Source organism: Anarrhichthys ocellatus, unplaced genomic scaffold (assembly GCF_004355925.1).
Source record: "Anarrhichthys ocellatus isolate YVR2014 unplaced genomic scaffold, GSC_Weel_1.0 scaffold40, whole genome shotgun sequence".
Taxonomy (NCBI): domain Eukaryota; kingdom Metazoa; phylum Chordata; class Actinopteri; order Perciformes; family Anarhichadidae; genus Anarrhichthys; species Anarrhichthys ocellatus.
The window spans coordinates 1,929,202-1,951,880 of NW_022280070.1; the positions used below are offsets into that span (position 1 = coordinate 1,929,202).

The 22,679-nt window shown below is 40.8% G+C and overlaps 2 protein-coding genes across 2 annotated transcripts in view; both read left to right on the plus strand.

Moving 5' to 3' along the window:
- znf281a (zinc finger protein 281a) overlaps positions 1 to 5,922 on the plus strand; it is an 8,853-nt gene extending 2,931 nt beyond the window's left edge. The window contains exons 3-7 of the mRNA XM_031867971.1: positions 1,251 to 1,352; positions 1,845 to 1,971; positions 3,215 to 3,298; positions 3,407 to 3,525; positions 3,615 to 5,922. Coding sequence (XP_031723831.1) covers positions 1,251 to 1,352; positions 1,845 to 1,971; positions 3,215 to 3,298; positions 3,407 to 3,525; positions 3,615 to 5,204 — 2,022 coding nt within the window. The 3' untranslated portion in view covers positions 5,205 to 5,922. The remainder of the gene's footprint in view (positions 1 to 1,250; positions 1,353 to 1,844; positions 1,972 to 3,214; positions 3,299 to 3,406; positions 3,526 to 3,614) is intronic.
- Positions 5,923 to 13,697: 7,775 nt separating this feature from the next.
- Positions 13,698 to 22,679, plus strand: part of LOC116394734 (uncharacterized protein PB18E9.04c) — a 15,465-nt gene continuing 6,483 nt past the window's right edge. The window contains exons 1-2 of the mRNA XM_031868019.1: positions 13,698 to 13,924; positions 22,096 to 22,656. Of these exons, the coding sequence (XP_031723879.1) occupies positions 13,870 to 13,924; positions 22,096 to 22,656 (616 nt within the window). The 5' untranslated portion in view covers positions 13,698 to 13,869. The remainder of the gene's footprint in view (positions 13,925 to 22,095; positions 22,657 to 22,679) is intronic.

Sequence of the window (22,679 nt, forward strand, 5' to 3'; positions counted from 1 at the left end):
TATATATATATATATATATATATACGTCCAGATTTCTCAAAATAAATCAACTTAATTTAGAATCATTTTAGGTAAATTTGTCCCATAACCGCATCCCTACTGTGTTTTGAAGCAGCTGATATTTCAAAAGCCTTAGAAGGAGGAGCCTGGGAGAGGATGGGTTCAGGGGGAGGAGCTTGTGTGAAACTGTTTATGGTGACATAAATCTACCGACGGCTTGAGATGCGAAATATAAATGAGCCCTCCCCTCCCTCTGATTCTCTTTCTGGGTAGAAGGGTGACGTCATCCAGCCTCCGCATGAATGAAAACGTCCTGGCAAGGACACAGCTGTCTTGTTTAAGCTTGCACTTCATTTCAGACGTCTTTTGTGCTCATTTAAATAGAAATACACACAACCACACACTTCTAACAATAGCCAGGCATCAAAGGTGATCCGGGCTCTAGACGCAAGTTTGTTGGAAAACAAAATGAATTCTTGTCTTCATTGTGCGAGATTTTTTAAAATAAATTGACTACTCAAGGACAATTTTATGTTTCGGATATTTTGGAGCCCAAACATAAATAGTTTAGTCTGGCTCTCGTGATTATTTTCTTTATTCTTTGGAGAGCTGTGTTGATGAAATAAGCCCCACCGTCTGTAGCAGATTTCCCCCCTTAAAGCCCAACCGCTAAAGTCAAAGCTGGACCTATTTCTTTTTGACTCTCTTTCTCCAGTTTCTATCCTAAAATTTGGGCTGATTTTGAAACAGCAGGTGCGCCCACATTTACCCGATCAGTGTCCATATGGCACTGATGTGCAGCATGTTCACTGAGAAAGAAAGGGTCGTGCTAGTAGATAGACAGAAAGAATAAAGAGGGGGAATCAGGAGCCCATTTCCTTCTTTCTAGAATAAAAACCCCACATAGATTGTTCAGTGATAAAGTTTAGTGAAGATTTATATTTCTGAATGATTAGTTTAGTATGCACAGTGGGCAGTTTTTACATTTCTTTCGTTAGAAATAGGGGATGAAATACTAACATTGAATTACAGGAGAGGCCATACATTTAAGGCATTGTTATTTCGCAACCACATCTTGCACAATGAGTTTCCAACAATCACTCACTAGATATTAGGTTTGTTTTGTTTGATTGAAACATGGGACTTGTTTGCATGATAGTTTTAAGACTGAAGGCCCTTTACCTTTTTAATCAAGTAATGTCCTCGTTGTGGCTCACTCTCACGGCCCTGTCCCTTTGTCATCCTCACAGCTGCCGAGTCAGTTAGGAAAGGAGCCCACTGGGAGAAAAGGTCGGAGGTCAAATGGTGATGGACAGGAGGGTAAACCAAGAAAGAAGAGAAGCGAGGCAAAGGTTTGTTTTATATATATATATCTATATATATATCTATCTATCTATCTATCTATCTATCTATCTATCTATCTATCTATCTATCTATCTATCTATCTATATCTGTGAATGTCCTCATACTTTGCCATTTTAAGTCCTTACCAAAGAACCATCACGAAGACAAAGAAGACTATTAATGTGTTCTTTTAATATTCAAAATGAACACCAATACATTCCTGCTTTTTGTCAAATAAACACAAAGTCACAAGCCTTAACTGTAGAGTAATGCATTAATAGTTTCCCATAGAATAATTTTATATCAATAAAAATGTGTCATTTTGTTTACTTAAGCCTGTTTTAGATGTTAGCGTGATTTTAATTCCGTGCATAGTGCTCATCACACACATCTACTCGACATGAACAACGTGAACTTATCCTTTAAATAGATAATAATAATAATATAGAAGACAGCTGAGTGAATCTGACCCCATGTGTTTCTCTGTTATTGTTCCACAGCAATCAATGATGCTGGATGCAGATGGAAGCAGCCTGTCGCCGGGAACAAAGCCTCACATCTGTGAGCACTGCGCCGCCTCCTTCAGAAGCTCCTATCACCTACGCAGACACGTTCTCATCCACACAGGTAGCGAAGCGTCCACACGTCCCCTATGATGCTCATCGTTTCTCCTTCATATGCTTCTTGATGTCGGAGAGTTCACAAAGAAAACGTTAATTACATTATTCTGCAATCTGAAGAAACTCAAACCCGTGTTATCATTACTGCTTGTCTTGTCTTCAGCTAGTTCTCAGTGTACTTGATAAGAGTCCTGAGGTAAACGCAGCTTTTTGCATAATATTTAGGTGGTTTTGAAATGATCCCTGGCCTCGCGTGTTCCCCTAAACATTAATTAATAACAAGGAGCCGAATCACTGCCCTGTGTTTTGCTTTTTAACTTTAACAAACAGTCTTGTCAAAATGACATTATTGTGATGGAAACTGAGGGCAGCACGACCTGGAGTAGCGCAACTCGTTTTTGTTTTCTACTCCGACGCTCTCGGCTCCAGTGCTGAATGTTAGCAAAGTCAGCTAAATTACTGCTGGTACAGCCTCTTCTACTCCCGTCCGGGGTTTTCATGTAACAGAAGATGAACACGGGCATTCAAACGCGAGTCTTACACGTAAAGCACGAGGCTAATGTAGGCTGTGGCGGGAGGCGAGTACGGGGCAGCTGCTCTGCAGGTCAGCTGTAATTTAATTATCAGTAAAGGAAATAATATCTTGCTCATAATCGTAGGTATGGAATTTTGAAGAAAAAAATGTAGTAGTAATGTTTACTGTGTTTAAAATAAAACAATCTATAAATAAGTAGCTACATATTTGCAACCATGATGCCTGTGATAAAACATTATAAAGCCTGAGTGTTATTTATTGTTTTGTACCACATGTTAAGGCCTGGCTCCTTCTGACTTGCCACAGGATTAATGTCCTCATTTGAGAATCACTCTTGTTTATCACTCTTGTGAATTTCAGTTTGTGCTCGATTCCCAGCTACTGTACTGTATAAGAATCATTTTATAGCATTGAATTAATTTATGTAAAAAGGTTTTCAAATCTCAGACTCTGTTGAATTAATAGTTATTCATGCACCAAAATAATTAACTGTGTTCGTATTGTCGACGGACTAAAAGACCGGATTTCAGAACGGGATGAACACCTGTGAAATACAATGCAATAGCCATGCAACACGTACTGCTTTTGGTGAAGAGTAGGGGACGTGATTGGATTCAATTGCATTGTTTTATGAATAAGTGAACCATTCTACAGAAGGATAACGACACAGGGATGCAACACTGTAACCGTATAAATCTCTGTGGCTTTGTTTCAGGTGAAAGACCCTTCAGATGCAATCAGTGCAACATGAGTTTCATTCAGAAATACCTTCTCCAGCGACATGAGAAAATCCACAGTGGTGAGTGTTTTAAAGACAACCAATCCGTGTCAAATCTGATTTAATCTGCGAGTCATTGTGTGCGTCTAATCGCAACTAACCTTGAGCATCGCTGTTCTTGTAATGCAGGAGAGAAGCCATTCAGCTGTGACCAGTGTAACATGCGTTTCATTCAGAAGTACCACATGGAGAGGCACAAGAGGACTCACAGCGGAGAAAAGCCGTACAGATGTGAGACCTGCCAACAGGTCAGTGAGCTGCTTAGTGTCCCGATTATCAAATGCGATACTTTATGCATCAAAAGCTCTAAAACAACATTTGGTGTTATTCCCTTCAGTATTTTTCTAGGACAGACCGACTGCTTAAGCACAAGCGAACCTGTGGAGAAGCCATAAAGAAGGGAATGGATCCTGGGTTGATGGACCTGGGTTGTGTAGACTTGGGACATGGCAGCTATGGAATCACTCAGGGAAATGTTGGGAGAAAGAGGGGAAGGTCCAAAAATTCTGGTGAGGGAGGGGAGCGCAAGAAGAAGAAGGGGGATGGAGGAGGGTTGAGGGTACCGCATATTCATGGTGATGTACCTGACGGCTACAGCATCCATGATTACTCGATGGAGAATCAAACGGTATCTTCCTCTACTGAACCGGGACCCAGCATGCAGCAGGGTCACCACGGCCGGGCCCCAAAGATGGCCTTCAAGAAGGCTAACCGCAAGAGCCTGGATAAAGCGGTTCTGGGACAGGCCAAAGCAGGCTCGCTGGAGCAGAGCGAGGGCATGGATGGTCTCGGCCTCATGCACGGTAACGGGGCAAAAGTAGGCCCCGCCAGCAGCAACTATGACGACGCCATGCAGTTCCTCAAGAAACGACGCTACCTTAATGCAGCTAACAATGCAAACTCATCAGGGCCGGTGGTGGCTGGAGGAACCAGCAGTGAATATGATGTCGGCGTTGGTCACTTGTCTTCCCAGCAGTCAGTCATTCAGGGTGTCGTTTCCAGCGTGATGGACAGCGACGCGCCTCTAAATCTCGACAAGTCCGGGATCCCAGACGAGGTGCTGCAGAGCCTCCTCGACCACTACACCCAGAAACCGGACGGCTCGCACCACGACGTTCACTTTGACATCAGCGACCATCACGTGGAGCTGCACCCCGCCTCCGCAGACTGCTCTGACATCGGCCACAACGCCGACACCTCCAGTCCGTCCGGAGACAAGATCGGCATGATGCACGAATACTCTCGCTTCCTGCTGCAGGCTTTGGAGCGCACCAGCCACAGTGCCAGCTTCCCCCTGGGCCTCGGGCCTCCCGCCTCAGGACCGTTCACCAGTTCCCACCCGGGAAATCCCCTCTACGCTGACAAGAACATTTACACTACGTCCCCGATGGAGTGCGGGTTTGGCCAGTCGGTGGCCTCGCCTTCGCTGCCCTCCTCTGTGCCAAAGTCTCACTTTGCAATGCTGACGGGATCCTCGCCGCAGCACGGCTTCCACCTGAGCGGCCTTGAGGCCTCCACACACCAGCAGCTCACCCCTTCTCAGGAGCTCACCGACCAGATGGAGAAGCAACACTCCTCCACTCCCCCTTCCTCCTACCAGATCAGCCCATCTGACCTGAGCACCCAGAAGGACCAGGCTCCGATCAAGAACGGTACGGTGGTCTACCCGCTGGCCGCCTCGCAGGATTTGGCCTCTCTGGACTCCTCCAAGCCTTCCTACCAGATCGAAAACTTTGCCCAGGCCTTTGGCTCCCAATTCAAGTCGGATGGCCGTGGCCTGTCTTACGGCACCGACTCTAGCGGGGAGGTGGATCACAGGATACGGACGCCTGTGTCTGAATTCTCAGGGTATAGTAGTTTGTTATCTGATGTCAATGAGCCAGTAAGTACAGGTTCCAAAACTACAACAAGCCAAAGCTACAGATGAGAGCCTGAGAGGGAGAGAACACGTGTTAAATTCTCAGTTTTATTTTTTTGTGCTCCTATTTTATTATTATTATTATTATTATTATTATTGTTATTATTTTTAAGTGACATCTTTGTAATTATTCAGATTCTGGTTCTGTGCCCACTCCTCTCCCCACAATAAGCCCACAGGGCTTCCTGCAAATGCAATTCTTTTTTTTTAAGTATGTTATTTTTAAGTTAAATATGTATTTACTGTTTGTTCTCGTCATATTAGTGGCATTAAGTCTGGTCATAACTCATGAACTGAAAGTACTTTTTTTAAATACGTGTAGCGTAGTACAGGACATATTTCTTTTACAATGAGGTGTTTGAGCAATCAACGTTACAATTGTAAAACAATAATGAGAATAACCACGATGGCAGGGAATAGCCCAGTGTTGAAATAGCAAAAAAAAAAAAAAAAGTTGTCTGTTACAAGGTTTAAAGTATTACTCAGGAAAAAGTGTAAAAGGAGAAGCCTACGAGGTGCAGTGAGCGCTCTTTTCAGAAGTTCGTGTGTGACTTCAAAGAGGATTTTTCTTATGTTTTATTACTTGTTGAATGAGTGTGACATAAACAGACTGCTGCCAGCTCACTTGAGCACTGAAAACACTTTCTACTTGGCTATATAGAGATTATGGTACTTCCGTGTCAATGTGAAACTCATGTTTTCTTCAATAAGGGCCATATATATATATATATCTATATATATATATATATATATCTATATATATTTATAAGAATATATATTAATGTAAAATAACAGATTTATTCATTCTGGGGAGCTGCCAGTTGAAGTCGAGGAAGAATGAGGGCTGGTTCGGGGCTAAATGTTGTCCTTGGTATATTTTTGGAGAACAAAAGTGATGTTAGGACTTTTCTTTGGCCAATAGAGGTTGCTGTTGGGCAACGAAAGAATGGCCTTCCCCCTTTTCCTGCCCTCCGCTTCTTCCTCCGTTCTCTTATTTCTTTAAAAGAATCCAGTTAGCACTTTGAGCCGCTTTTCTTACATTGCGTAAAGTACCTTGTCGGATCAAGGAAGCTCAAACATCAGGAATGGACTGGCTTATTGACGGAGACATTGTCGTTGTTTGGGCATATGCAGACCGTGTCTCTGGGTTGAACATATTCTGGGTGTATGATGTGGATACCCTTTGTTTGGGTGGCATGGTTTATATGGGGATGGTGGGCGGGGAGGGGTTGGCGGGGTTAACATTTTCTCTTTCTCCTTACTTTTAGGGAGGGTTTAGATTGGGAGGGAGGGAGGGAGGGCGAGCTTTTAAAATAAAGTGACATTTAATCGGGATAATGTAAATGTAATTCAAATCTCTAGTTTTAGTTTTGACTTGTTACCCAACTTAGAAGCTTTGCGTTCTTATTGAATTTGATGACAAATGTGTTAGTGATCAAGTATTTTCTTCAGCTGTTACTGAGAGGCAGCCATATGCATTATGAGCAAAAAGGTGGCTGACCAAAAAAATGTGCACGCGTTTTAGATATTTCACGCGTGCTGGCAGCACCGAGCATATTTGTCCCGTTAGAAATTGGGTGCCTATTCCTGAGAAGTGCAGGCTGCAAGATATTGTCTAGTAAATGTTAAATGTAACTTCTTGCTGATCTTTAAATGTATTTATGTACAATTCTTTTTGTAAAGACAAGTACGCTGTCTTCCATAGCTGCAACTGGCCTTGAGTGCTAGAAATGATATCACTCTGCTGAATGAGTCTTTAAACCCCTTTACGCCCCCAACGGCCTGTTTTAAGCAATCATGAAACATGGCAGAGTGAATGCTGTAATATCTTAAACGATATGTTGCCATGCTGAGCGGTTGAGGCGTTTAAATAGGATTTGCCTCTCATATACCTCATATCACAGTAAATCAGGACAAAGGAGTGAAGGTTTGATGTATGTAGCAGAGATGCTGTATGTATAAATAATGTCATGTTTCTGTGCGACTAGTTTTGTGTACATGGCATTTATGTGACCCACTAAGACGTTGTTGCTTAAGGGTTCCTGTAAATGTCTTACGCCGACCAGTGTTCAGTCTCATCAGTTCCACCTCCTCCACATCTAATTTGCCATATTGTTTCAATATGCTTATTGTTTACAAAAAAATGACAAAACACTACATCTTAACTGAATTCTGACCCCTGTATAATTCTTTTACTATATTTCTTTCCCCCTTTTTTTTTTTTTTTTTTTTTTTTTTTTTATCACCGCCAAATTTTGTAGCTGATGATATCTTCCATTTTTATGTTCTTCCAGCTCCTTGTGACGTGTTTCACAAGACTGTACTTGTCCAATGAATTTAAAACTGACTAGGGAGAAAACGATAAAAAAAAAATAAAAAAAAACTGTTCTCAAGAGTTCTTGTCGTCCTGTATGTGGGAAGTGGTGTGAAAGATGTTGATACTGAAGTTAGATTGGAGCCATTCATAGTAGCCACAGTGGGCATTCGCTTACACACTCTGCATATAAGTGTTTGGGAGAACATATGAGGCTTACTGAAGCTTAATGTGGCTGAATGTATTCCACCACTGGGGGGTGATGGTGTTCGTCTAGAAGTGAGAAGCGGTCGGCCTCAGTTATCAAACGATACAGTTCAAATATGCTTTAGTGCTCATCTAGAAATGATGACTCCCTTTTAGCGGTTGTTTGGCTGCGTCTCTGCATTTCATCGACCAGACAAACATGGACTTTAGCTTCATAATAAGTTCCCAGTTTCTAAGGCAAGTGTGTTCTACAGAGGTGTGCCACCCACTCGGCTCATTCAATAGCTCCTTCTGCGTAAAGAAATGTAGCTTCTTGTTTAGGACGAGGGCTTAATGGACTGTATGGTTTACATTCATTCATTTAACCTCATAAAAGCGATCTGTGAGCTGGTGTGTCAGGATGCAGCACGAATACTAAAACATCCTTGTTCCAGTTAAGTACTTCCCCATCACCCTGCATTTTTTTTACATTTTTTTCGTTTCAATTATTTCCTTCAAGATTAACGCAGTAAATGTTAGTGGTTATGTAAGCAAACCATTGGGAAAATAGATGAATACATTTATTATTCGTCTGTGGTGAGTCTCACTGAATTATTTCAACAGTACTACTGCTGAGCAAGAGCAAGCATGCAAAACACACTAAATAAAGAAAAAAGGTGACACCAAAGCAGACATTCTACAGTGTCAAGAGATAAATTAAGATCTTCTCGGACCATGTCAAAGAAATATAGATGAACAAGTGACTAAATATTACGAGAAGCCCCCAAATGTCAGTGCCCACCACCCAGAGAGCTACCACCACTGCAACGTTTTGTCATTCTTTCATTTCCATTTCGTTATCTGTGTGTACGGGGAACTTAGATTGTGCTTCCTTAAATCAAAAAGAGAAGTAGGGTGTCAGCGTGGAAAAAAACAACCTGCGTGTGTGTTTTTGCTTTCAAACATGACTTTGCTTATCATTTCATACTTTATGTACTTTTGTACACACCCAAACTTGTGTAATTCAGTGCCATTCCCATGTTCAGTTAATAAATGACTGCATTTTCTATTGAATGTTGGGTCGATGATAAGTTTGTTTATTTTTGTCTAAACTTAGAACTGTCTGTGCCTCATCGTGAGTCGCCATCGAGAGGTGCATTGTACTCTTTGTTGAAAAATTGAGTAACCGTGCCATAAAAGTTAAAGCAAGAATGGTGCAGGTGTGACGCGATTTTATTAAGTAACCAAGGAGTTGTGTTGCTCAGTATGGATTGGGCAGTAAAACAGCACTCCTTACTCCCCGAGCTGAACGGTTAAAACTATTAGCTAGGCCTTCTGTGTCTCTGGTCTCTTTCTCCACAGAGTGGACGTGAGAGTGACGTGAATGATGTTCTTATCTTCGAAGCTGGGAAGAGGCTACATATTGGGTTGTGTACACAGCGAGATACTGAATGGGCAACAACCGCAATAAAAAGGGGGAGCGGGTTTTAATGATGCTGTAACATGAGTCATGAGTAAGATTAATTAAATAAGGAATGCAAATAAGTATTTTCTGTTGCACGATTGTTTGGCTCTCGGGGATATATGTCTGCTGGTTAGTCGGTCTGCTTTGGTCCAGAATGAAATATCTCAATGACTTTTTCATGGATTGCTTTTTAATTATGTACGTATCTCCAGAAGACAAATCCTACTGACTTTGGTGACTGTCTGACTTTTCCTCTTGTGCCACCATGAGGATGACATTTGTGGTTTTGAGTAAAATAGTCCAACTAATTAATGAATTGCAGTGAAATTTGGTTCAGACTTTCATGCCCCTTCAAGATTAATTCTATCAACTTTGGTAAACCCTTTGCTTTTCTTCTAGTGCCATCATCATGTGTGTCCAGTCCTTCCAATGCCTGCAAAACTGACATACTAACAAGCATCAACTGTTGCTAAGCCTTTTTCACAGCAGACATCTTGACTTTTCATAGTAGGAAAAGCTCAGATATTAAATTAGCATGCAGATGTTAGCCTTTCACTAGAAGCTCCACAGTGCTTTCGCACAGCCTCACGGAGCTGTTGGCATGTTTGTTAGACTTAGTCCATTTTTGTGTTCTTCTTGCAATCAGATAAAATCATGGTTTACAAGTTAAAAATTGAATTTTTATGACTTTGATGTTGTCCACTTAGAATATTTGGTCATCGTTAAAGAAGCAGTATGTAAGACTGATATGTAGCGGTGAGGTTGGCAAATTGCAACCAAATAAATACCTCTCTGCTCACCCTTCTCTTTTCAGAATGTCGGAGAACTACGGTGGCTTTCAGGTAACGTAAAAAACATGAAAAGGCTGTTTCTAGACCCAGTGTTTGGTTTGTCCCTTCTGGGCCACTGTAGAAAACATGGTGGTGAAACATGGACTCTTGTGAAGAGGACCCACCCTGTATGTAAAACAGCAATTCTTAGTTTCAAGTGATTATAAACTAATGAAAGCATAGTTATTAATATTATATTCCATTTCTGCCAATAAATCCCCCTTAATCCAACACACTGCTCCTTTAACTAATGTTATAACGTCTTTCTTGCTCTTTAGTCCAAAAAAAGTACAATATTTCATATAAAACATAATTATCTCTAATGTTAAGCATGCCAAACCTTTCCCCTAGAATCTAGTCCTGAAACAAGACATTGTGTCAACACTTCAATTAATCTTGGTGGTTGTCAGGCTAAAAATAAACTCAAGGTATTGAAATATGTTGCAAAGTAGTCGAGTATTTGCATGAGATAAGATCGAGGTGTATGTGTTTATGCACTGCTGTATTTTTGTTTTGACTCATATGAAAGAGCGTCCCAGAGCACAGCCATAAAGGCTCTGCCATGGCAACATGGAGAATATGAATGCACAGTGAGTGAATTTGACTGGAAAATGTTTCATATGAATACATTGAACAGTTGAAAGGTTGGAGCGAGATATTAACCAGTGATGACATGATGCGCATGTAAAGTCCAAGCCTTAGTTAAACAATAACACAACCTGTCACGCATATACAGGCTCCAGAGGAAAAGTTCTCTCATATTAACTTTTACGGTATTAAATGCAATGTGAGCACTTTACTTAATTAATAGTAGTGTTTTGCTGTAATACACTGCACATATAGATGGTATAACATGAATGATGATGATGATGATGATGATGAATGAAAGATGTTTCATGATGTTCTGATCATTTTAAACTTGTGTGTTTGTGTCCTAATCACTACACACTGACTAATCCACTTAAGGAAACAAGCAATCATTCTTGATAAGAAGAGGAACATGTGTCCTTGATAATCTGTCAGGTTTCCATGATGTCGGCTGACTTAGTTCATAGATTTCTATTGGGCCGTCAACTATAATGTCAAAAAACAATTTTGCCACAGAGTTTTAGGGTTAATTTGATGTTATATATTATATTCCTGTTCATCTCATTTGTTTGCTTTTGTTCAACATGTACAATACCCAGTTATGTAATCCACAACTATGCAAATGTTAAAGCAGTTGTGTATTAAAATAATGACAATGCCCTCATACATCCAGTTTCCAAAGAATGATTCTTCCTTGAAAAGTAGCCTCTGACTGACTGTTTACTTCATATACTCTATTGGCACATAAGGAGTGGAGAACATTACACATAAGCAAAGAAAGGTGCAGAGACCGATCATAAATTCCCTGTGTATGAAAGCATTATGACTTTAATCAACAGTTATAGTTCTGTCCTTGAAGCAGGAGTTGCTCCTATGAGGACTTGACGTTTGAAAAACCAATATACTGTATGCTCAGATATGATTAGGTTATTAGGTTATGCAAGACAAGACTCAGGTGTTGACCCAGGATCTTTGACCACAGCTATTCTTTAGTCATTAAAAGCTGACACGGGTTTGGAGTGCTTGTGACAAAGAGCTGGTAATATATTAATTGCTCTAAGGCTAATTAATGTATTAGCCTTAGAGCAAAAGAACAGCATGCCCATTCTAATGCAATCGTAACCTGATGAACATTGGCCTTACCCACCTGAAAGATGTTGATGCTACAGTTTTCTCATTCCTTTCCACATTGTATCTGAGTGAAAACATGTTACTTGAAGTAGATCAGCTTGTATTAAATAAAGTGTCTTTGATACAGCTCGTCTGACAACCAGAAAACTCAATAAGCCAAATCACCTGGCACTGTTTGTATATCACCTCATTCATTTTGTGTGCCTCTTTTGTTCTTACTAGGACCATTAATGTAAGCCATCGCCATAATTGACATTACAGACTGCTACATGGTAACTGATGGGAGTGTTCTTCATAAATATCGAAAAAAAAGTGTTCTAAAATATCCCCAAAATACTGTGTGATCAGCAAAGGCGACAACTGTATTTTTGTATTGTTTTCACTATTTTAACAGAGGTGAATTATTGTTTATTACAGTTGTAGACCTTCATAATGTGAGATTCCACTGAGTTTGAGTTTTCATGTTTATAAACTGTCAGTGCCACAAACAGTGTCAGTGGTGGAGATCTCAAAATGTCATAAATAAAACCAAAAACTACATTATCTAGATGGCTGGATGCCACTTAAGTTAAGTAGGAAAAAAAAGTTTGTGATTGGGATAAACTGAAGTTTTGAGCACCCAACTCAAGCGGAACAAATAACAACGGTCACGTAACCATTCAAACAGAATACTTTTTAAAGAGCTGTCCTTGAATTTCCTAACAAAGCCCATTTAGCCTGAAACGATAGAGGCCATTTAGAAGTCCTCAATAATGACATGAGGAAAAGGGACGACATTGTTGAGGGTTTATTATGTTGTTATTCTGAATGAATTTGTACTCTTGTGTTCACATTTGTTTGGACAGAAAGAGGTTATCAGAAAAAAGAAAACTCTTAGAAGAGATATTAATGGCATACTTTTAAAAAGATAAATAAGCTTACCAGACTTGAGTCTTCAAACCCTGTGCCTGATGGTGACGCTGTTGGATCCTGCAGAAGACAAGAAAATTAAAAGTATATTAATTCCAAAATGTGTAGATGACTGTTAGTAATTGTAGTGTAACGTTCTGGGATTTGAGGGGAAAATTTAATTGAGATCAAGTTTCATATTTCATAAGGAAATACTCTCTATGATTGATTGGATTGGGGGTGTCATTGTGACAACTATTAACAGTAAATATGATAAGATCCGTCAAATACACAAAGCATTCTGAATTTAACTATTCTATATCTTTAATTTTTGCCCATTTGATCTGAGTTTGCTAATGTTAGGTTAGTAAAAGAGAAAAGAAACCTGCAATCCATGTTTGCTAACTAATTTTCCCATTTAGCTTTAGCTTTGTGTTTAATGCTAATTAGCAAATGTTAGTATGTTGTGTATTGAACATAGCATTTGTTCAAACATCAGATGTTAAAGAACATGTTAAAAATGACATAGCCTAACTAGCATCACCAGGTGATGCTAGTTAGGCTATGTCATTTTTAACATGTTAGCATGCAGCTCAAGAGTTATAAAATAAGATAATCCTTTATTAGTCCCGCAGCGTGGAAATTTACAGGATTACATCAGTATACAAAATAGTGCAAACAAGAGATATAGTAAAAAAACAAGATCAAAACAAGTATTATAAATAAGTAATAAAATAGTAAAGAATATTAACTAAGTAAAAAATCCACAATAACAGACTAATTAATTAGTTTGTCGTTTGTTCACATTTATTTTAGAGGGCATATTGCTGTGATATATGTCGTGTAATAGTTGCTAACCCTGCATAACTGCCCCTGGGCAAGGCACATACTTTGTTCACCCTTTGTAAACAATAAGCGAAGAACAGAAAATATATATATATTAATAAACATTTGTTGTACAGTAGTCTACTTCTGTAGTGTTGATGACAGGTTCCAGGACTGGTTCATGGCGGGAGGCAGAGCCGTGCAGCTCCACTACAGTAACGATGAGTGACAGGAGCGCCGGCCAATCAGAGGAGGGACTAAAGCTTTTAATGCTGTCGGAGGCTGAAGCTTCCAGTCTGAGCCACCTGTAGCAGCCAGCGAGCACACAGCGAGGAAACATCGTCCGTACAGCACCATTATCTTCACCGTTATACCGGCCGAACACGGGGCTTCTTAACCGGTCTGGTCCTCCAAACTCGAGCCGTTTTACAACCGAAGACTTGAAAGATGTTTCCCAGCAGTTATCTACCTGTCGTGTTTCTCCTGGGCGCTGTTGTTAAAGGTGAGTGAAGTTTACCTCCACACTGACAGAAAAATGTGAACTGGGTAAGTCATTTATAACACACGCTTTTATTCATTTGGAGTATAAGTTGAGCTCTGCATATACGTTTTCATATTACTTATTCACTTGTTTAACTGCAGTCAGCACACATTTAATAAAGCGAGGCCAGTGGTCCTTTCTACATTATAGTAAAAGTTCTGCTGTCAAAGGACTGCTTAGGCGAAGTAAAAGTACAGATGTATTATCAGAAAAATATAACAATGTAGCCTAAATAAAAGTGTTTTTTTTAATTTTTGCTTTTATTATTAGATTAATTGAATATTAGTTCACATTCTTTAATGTTTAAGTAGCATTTCTGTTGTAGGTGGTCACCGTGTATTTTATGGAAAATCTGGTACTTTTTGGCCTCATCTCTGCTCTTTTTGTCACTCTTCTTTGTGAGTTTTAGAATGCGTCTTGAATCATGGACCATGGTTAATATAGACCATTTATATTTCAGCAGGGCAACTAATATCCCACATATTTTACTACAGTTTTAATTCACAGGCAAACATCTCCCTCTGCCATGTATTATATATGCATGTATGCAGGTTTATCTTTTACTTTATCTTATGATTTCAGCATTCTCAATTTTTTGGGGTTTGTTTTTTTGACAACATTGTAATATATTTATAGAAATACAACATATCAGACTTATTCAAGAATAGAGCGATAAAGTATTTGGACTCATTATCATTGTTTGCTCCAGTGTTTACAGAATCCACCAACCTTTATCAAGACAAACACAGGTCCGGCGTTAACATGTACTTGAAGATAAGGAGTAACTACCTAGAAAATTGAATCAAATGAACAAATAAGTGTTACATTTGTTTCAGAAAGCCGACAAGGTAACACGTCTCATAGACACCCAATAAAGGTCAGGGTTGTGTGACATAGCTCAGGATGCATTCATGAGTAACCCATAAAACATTACCCGCATTCTGTTAGGGCATAAAATCCAGCAGCCATTGTTCAGCCTTTGCTTTAATTGCAGGCAGATTTAACTCCTCTTTCATAGAAGGGGGTAAACATTTTTTCCTTTTCCCCCCACTACTCATTCATGGGGTTTCCCCCCCCAAATAGTCTTAAACTCTGACTCATTGCTCCTTCGGTGTGACTCAAAGCTCTTTGGGGGCGGACAGATGCCAGCGAGGACGCATCGGTCAAACAACAGCCGGCCCCCTGAAGCGCAGCACACTCCACACACAAAGTTTACTCTGTGTGTGCATAAGCTGACCCCCTCGACAGCGTGGTGAAGCCGCCCTGAGGACTTTTGACGAGCTCTCCACTGTACAGACTCCCTACGCTTAGTTGCAATTAAATCCATTGGTCACCCTTTTGTTTTTATTATTATTTTGGACCATTATGAAGAAAAGCATGTGTTTCGAGATTCCATGTATGAAGACTGAGATTCATCACTGTCATGTGCCGGAGCCTTGCTGACAGCCTGCAGGCCATTTGTGTGGTTCCCTTCCTGTCATGAGGGAGACTGGGAGGTGACGGGCGCTCCAGTGTGGGGCAGCTTGACTGAGTGCGTCAGAAGTAGCAGTAAAGAGGTCCAGATGAAAAGACCTCCTGAGGGTGGTGATCCTCCTCCTCTTGAGTCTGGCGCCACATTTTCTTGTGCCCTCTGTAAGAAATCTTCCAGAGAGAGTAGCAGAGCACGTTTAATACCTCCCTCTCCTCTCTCTGCCACTGTTTCCTCTCCCGGCAGTGTATCATGTGTCACGTTTTGCTGGTTTGTCATCGTTAGGTCATTGTTAAAGCAGGCAAAGTCTGCTCTGGAGTTAACGGCCGGAATGTGATAGGACGCAGACTCATGCAGATCTGCAACTAAAGATTATATTTTTTACTATCGATGAATCTTTTACTCCCCCATTAATGGCCTATGACATAAGGACATGGCAATGTCTTCAGTTTGCTTGTCTTGTATGACTAACAGCATACACCAGAAGACAATAAATTTCACTGCCATATATGACAGTGAAAAACTGCAAATCGTCACACTTGAGAGGCTGGAACCAAAAGAACAATGATTTGAATATCAGAATAGGTGAGGCAAAATGTCGACCAACTAATCGATGAATTGACAAATTGTTGAGGCTCACATACTTTACCGACCCTTGTTTTTCAGCGATTATTCTATATCAGTTCAGTTCAGTTTCAGTCAACACCATTGTTGTTTTTGTATCCCACAGTTCCTCCTCTCGTTGTTTCTGTTTAGAATCGACAATTGTCATCACCTTCATCATTTGACGCACTCTCACGTATCGTCTTTACTTGTAATGCACACTTGTTGCCGTTTCTTCTCTTTTCTTTTCTCCCTCTGTCCCCGCGTCCCTGCTGCATCCTGTTGGATTCGACCTTCTCCGGGGCAGTAAATCTCGCTCTGTAATTGGAAAGCATGTGCTGGCGGAGCTTTAATTGGATATGATATGTGCAGAGGCCCTGCGAGTGAGCCCTGCTCCAGGGAGCCATCTGTTACTTCCGAGTTACCGTGTATAAGAGCTCTGTTTGCTCAGATACAGAGAGCTCATTTCTGCCTTGTCTTATTGAAGACTCCGCTTAAACTGGAGACTGTCTGATGAAAGCAGAACAGAAGAAAAGGACCTTGTTTGTGGCTCTCTTCAACATGCTGAGATTTTCCGTGTGTGTGTGTGTGTGTGTGTTGGTTCTGCACATGGGTGTGTCAGGCATCAAGCCTATATCTCGTCAGCAGCAAGAAAGAGCTGGCCATCCCAGCCAAGATAAAGTTTGTCCAAATGGGACAGAGAGCAAAGTCTACGCAGGACAAAGAGCATGAGCCTTCAAGTTTGCTCAGTCACCTTAATTACGCATCTGTAAATGATACATATACCACTGTCAATGTATTAATAGATCAGAGAATCTAATATGCGTGATGATCTAATACAAGAGTTACACCTAACACTGTTAATAATTTCTAAAAAAAGCTTGATGTCTATTATAAAACATGCTGTTAATATGCATTAAAACACACACAAAAAATAGTCAAAGAATCTCACAGAAACGGGTAAACTCACTAAGAAGATAAATCTTTAGACCCAAACAGCTGGCTTAGATTATTGGTCACAAGACCCTGGCTTCCCCTTATTTCTTATCCTTTTCTACCCCCCAGCCTCTGACTGTAGTTACTTGTACTTGCATATGTCCATTAAGTGCTACTTTATTCTTCTACTGCTGCTTTGCAGATAAAGCTTGTATGTTACATGCATGGTCCATTACATGTCAGAAAATAGAGTATAATAGACCTCACCATATCCTAAAGATCAAGGTGTCACCATCAAATGTCTTTTTTTTTATCAGACCAATATTCCCAAACCTACAGATATTACATTTTCTATCACATTAGACACAAAAAAGAATCCGGAATTACTTTTCCTGAAAAAAAATACTATTCATTGATTATTAAAAACAGTTGTTGTTTTCAGATCTGACTGAAATAGCCATAAAAACACACAAAAAACATAGTTTAACTATACTTCCCAGCCCTTCACCTCCACCGTATGAGGCATCTGTCTATCCTCTGATCAAAACTGTTGACATAAGACGCCCAGCAGGATGATAGACTGTTGGTTGATAAAGAAAAAAGTCTTGGGTCGCTTTGATGGGGCACTGACCTGGGTGTGTATGTTTGTGTACCATAACGTTTTTGTAAAGCAGGGATGGGCGCCGTTAAATACCAGGAGGTCATAAAGCAGTATGTAAGAAGTCTTGACTCTCATTAGCTGACCCAAAGTGCGACCAGTAATAGGCTTTGAGCTATGTGTTTCAGATGTCAAACTGGATGATTTCTGAGACACAGGCAACACACACACACACACACACACATATACATAGGTCAGCTCTCCACATGACTCGGCCTCCTAATGAGATGCAGCCTCAGGCTCTTCCTGAGTGTTGGGTCACACAACCTGTCAGTTCATCTCCTGCTCTGTGAGCATTCTGTAATCAGGGCTGTCCTGCTTGCAGTGCTGCTGGATGCGATAAAGAGCTATTTCAGGGATGCACTTTCCCTTAATCACAACAATGAACTGGAAACATTTGCAACAATCGAGAACCAGGAGAATGTCCGTCTGCAGCTCTCTGAACTGCTCAGGAATACTTGTGGCGTGTAATCAATACAGATTTATTCTCGAGGAGCAGCGGTGTGGACAGGAAGTTGAGAACATGCGTTGGGGGAACTGGATCTGACAGTCAGGTATTTCACAGGAGTGCTATTGTCTCACATGAATAGAAGTCCCCTGAAGTGCAGCGCTGCACTGAAACACAAGCATCGACACTGCCGTCTCTCTGTTTCTGTTTCTGTTACCGTGTGTGATTTGAAGTGAGGCGAAGCGTTGATAGCTGGAAGCAGACATCTCCTTGGCAACAGATACACTCCCGCGCTGCACTTGTTTAATTTCAGTGTCGAGAAACATAGAGGTGAAGAAGCATATAGCAGCTCTTATTAAGAGGCTTCAGGACAGTTATAGTTTGTCAAACCAGAAATGGTTGGACCAAAGGGCTCAGTGGGTAGAGCCGGACCTTCTTCTCCACATCCTCCTGAATATGTGCTCGCAGGCCGACCTTAGACCCACTTGTCACCCTGCCCGATGCAGTCGTCTCTTTTGTGTCTGCAGGGGATTATCCGGCTGTAGGTTAAATGCTGAGAGACAAGGCTCTCTGTTCGACCTTCAACGCATAGTATGTTCTTAATAGTGTATTAGGCTAATTCACTGTCTGTTGACATTGTTTAGTGTTGATGTCATTAACGTCTCCAGTATGGGTTACTGGCTAGCCGCCCTGTAAAAAGTCACCCAAAAAAAAAGATGTTGGGCTTCTAAGATGTCGTTTAAGAAATGCTGTGGTCTGTGGTAAACATACATTGTTGCAGCTATTGTTTTATCAGTCTTCGGCGTCATAGATTGTCTGTAAACTTCTCACAGTTGTTTCCATGCACTTTATTTACGGCTGAAATGTCCATGTCAATGGAAATAGAGAAGCAGCACTGAACTTTAAAGGTGGAAGCAATCACCACAATGAAAATAGTGGAAGAACAACCACTGTGTTTGTTTGTGTTAAGCAATCCACAATTATTATCTTCTTTTGTGATTTCCCTTTTGTCCATCACTTCCCCATGTCCATCAATAAACAGTATTTCTGTGAGACCGTAACATTTTCTTGGTATCTCTTTATCTGGATTATTTATGATTTGTATCAGAAATGCCTCACCATGTCATGAGCCAAGTTAAATATCATATAATTTTCCAGGTCTCAGCTTCAGCCTCCCTCTGTTAGCAACATCAGACCATAATCAGACACTCAGACAGTAATAATTGCATGTGAAGGCTTCATGGAAAAAAATTAGCCTTTATAGGATCAGTGTGGTTATGCAGATGCTAATCTCACAACAATTTGTACTAGATACATCAAAAGAATCTAGGGAACTTTTGAAATGTCATCACACCCAGAAAAACCCTCCCATATTTGTTTTCCATTGGCAGCACTGATATGGTGAAACAAAAGCCTCAGCTATGGTAAGTTAGTCGGTGATAAGGATGACAGTAGCTTCCCGATTGGGACTTTTGAAATGGTATCTAAATTACACCATTGGATTTCACAACTCATCACTCCTAAGATATTTATCTCTGTATTTGTTTTGTTGTCATGGTTATCAAATCTGGCATTCATTTAGATCTTGCCACATCAAGGACCAATGTAACGACCGTAGGTCACAAAATCAGGGTTGTTGTCTTTCCACAATCTGCTGGAGTTAAATATTCTGTTTGACGCTTTGTGGAGAATATAGTTATTTTAGTAGTAATTTGGGTGAATTGACCCTTAAAATATGTGACAAGAGGAGGAAAAGTTAACCTCCATGAAGCTTAAAGTCCCACAACACAATGATACCCTTGTTTGTGAGGCTATATTTGGGCGTAGTGGAGCTTTAGTGGACCTAAACGCTAACACATCAGCATTCTAACATGCACCAGGTGTTTACCATGTTCACCATCTTAGTGTGTTAGCATGCTAACATTGGCAAATCATCACTAAACACAAAGTACAGCTGAAAATGGTGGGAAATGAAATTCGTTTTGGAGGTAATGCTAGTTGGTCATAAACCACAAGTTTTTGACAAATTAAAATTCTGACTCCATTATGGTCAGTGGATCACTAATATCATTACAATTGATCATGGGGGGGGCATCAATATATCTACCAACTTTCCTGGCGATCCATCCAAACATCTTGATTTTGAATGTTAGCATGCTAATGCTAATTATCACTTATTTTTCTCCTCAATACCCTCTTTCAAACCTCTGACCTTAGCTAATAATTACAATGTCTTCAGTGTTCGATTAAGTGTATCAGTATTCAAGACACAAAGAGAGACTGGTACAATGTGAACTTTCCATTTTGACAGGAATGTGGAGATGTTGATAAGAAACTACACACACAGCTGATGAGGCTCCACAGAGTCCACACCGCCAGAGTTAATGGAACTCTTTTACTTCTTAACATCCGCCCCAGGGTTGATAGTGTGTTGATTGGTAATGTGTTAAATATTGTATTTCTAAAATGTTAAGGGCTGCCACTGTCTTTCCTTCAGCTTGCAGATCTATCTGCTGGCCCTGACACCGGCATGGTGCGCAGATACTATAGTGGAGCAAGTCACACACACCTGACTAATCGACAGAATGAAGTGTAAACTGAACTGCCCAGTTTCTATAAAGCATCACTCTATTAAGAATCTGAACAACGGCTAAAATGTGAGGGTTTTTTGATACAAGCAGATAAAACGTTGGCCTTTGAGATTTTATAGAATGTAAGGCATGCAACAATAAGGTGAAAGGCTTAACCTTCAACTCAGTCGTTCATGGAAAGACACAAGTCCTTGCAATTGATACTCTACTAAAATGCAACACAGCGGCTAATCAAGACAGGGTAGACTGGATCTGATTCCAGAGGTTTTTCATTAATCTTGAATCTCTCTGGTCCTCCAGTAAGATTAGTTCAATGCCCTTAAGTCTTAATCTAATCAGTCACAAATCGATGTGTGTTTTTCACGCTATGCTACTTCACGTATATAGATCTAGCCCTGCTTAACACTGCCACTCCTTGACTTTTATAACTGTCACCTGAGACTTTTTATTTCTCTCCCACCTTTCGTCACTTCCTCATCTATCATTGGTGATCGCGTGATTGCTCAATCCACTCCCCAAATACATATTTTTTGAAGGTGTGTGTGTACATCAAGCTCATCGTATCCAATAAAGTTTGCCGTCACAGGGTGTGTGGAGCCTGTGGTTTTTCATCTCTAAATGAGTTTTGGTTACCAGGCGATAAGGACATTAGGTCATGCGGGTCCTTATACACAGAAGATAATCAAATCACACCTAGGATCTGCTATTAGTCTTAGTTTTCTCACCATTTCCTTGTGCAAGGCGTCCACTGATCAGTAATATGTTCCCTCTCTGGCTGCTGAAAAGAGACTTTGAATGTAATCATTCAATCCATACAGATGAGGACCTGAAGTAAAAGGCTAAGCCATTATAAAAGACCTCCTATCTGTTTGTACCGCTCACAAGCTGCCCTTTGGCTTCCTCTGTTCCCCCATAAACACAAAGGGAAGAGTGGGAGCAGGCTCACGTCAATTCACACTGCGCAAATAGGAGGCAGCTCTTTCCTTTAAGATGGTCAAATGAACTTGGCAGCACTTGTGACTGATACAACTTGGTGCGGTAAACAGCCGTCACTTGCGGTAATTCTTATCTGCTGAGTCACAGCTTTTGTCAACTTTTTACACACTCAATATCAGATGTTTATTTAAGACACAGCCTCTGTGATTACAGCTTCAATTCTCCTGTCATTGTGGTGGACAGTGGGTAGGACCTTATGTTTTATGTTGGCAGCTGTTTGTTTGTGGACGCAACAAGCTTCCTGTAAAAAGCAGATGATCTAATTCGATTTTGAGTTAATATTCAAAGCTCCTATTTGCTGTGAATATTAACATGTGAATACAAGCATATTGACATGGAAATATCTGTTGGACACAAATGCAACTTCGAATGAATGCTAAAATTGCTGTATAGCACCTATTGATTATTTTTGTGCTATTGTTTTGACTTTAGGAACAACAGATCCTAACACGCATAATGTCACCAGCGATGGGAGAATGACGAACGAGATATCCACCACTCCTGCAATTTCTCACATGTCTGTAACTGCAAGCTCAAATTCAAGCAGCACCCACTCAACCAGCAGTTTTCCAACTTTACCATCATCCACCACAGAGCACTTAACAGCCTCAGTAGCTCCTACAACTATAGATAATGCCGCAGCAGAATCTACAACTACGAAACCATCCACCACCCATGCAGAGACGACCTTCTCCCAGCTGACACCTGAGTCCAGGACCACCACAGCAGCAGCAGTCAACAGCACCGTTACTGAGAACAGTAATTTAACCACAGGCAGCCCAGATGTCTCTCCCTCAGCTCCAACCAGTGGAACAACAGTGTCCACTTCAATCCAAGAGACAAGCCAACCCACCAAAACTAGTGAGACCACAAATACAACCACCACACCTAGTCCAGATCACACAGTGACTGCAACTACACCTAGCACACAGACCAGCAGCGACACAACCACAACTACACCGAGCACACAGACCAGCAGCGACACAACCACAAGTACACCGAGCACACAGACCAGC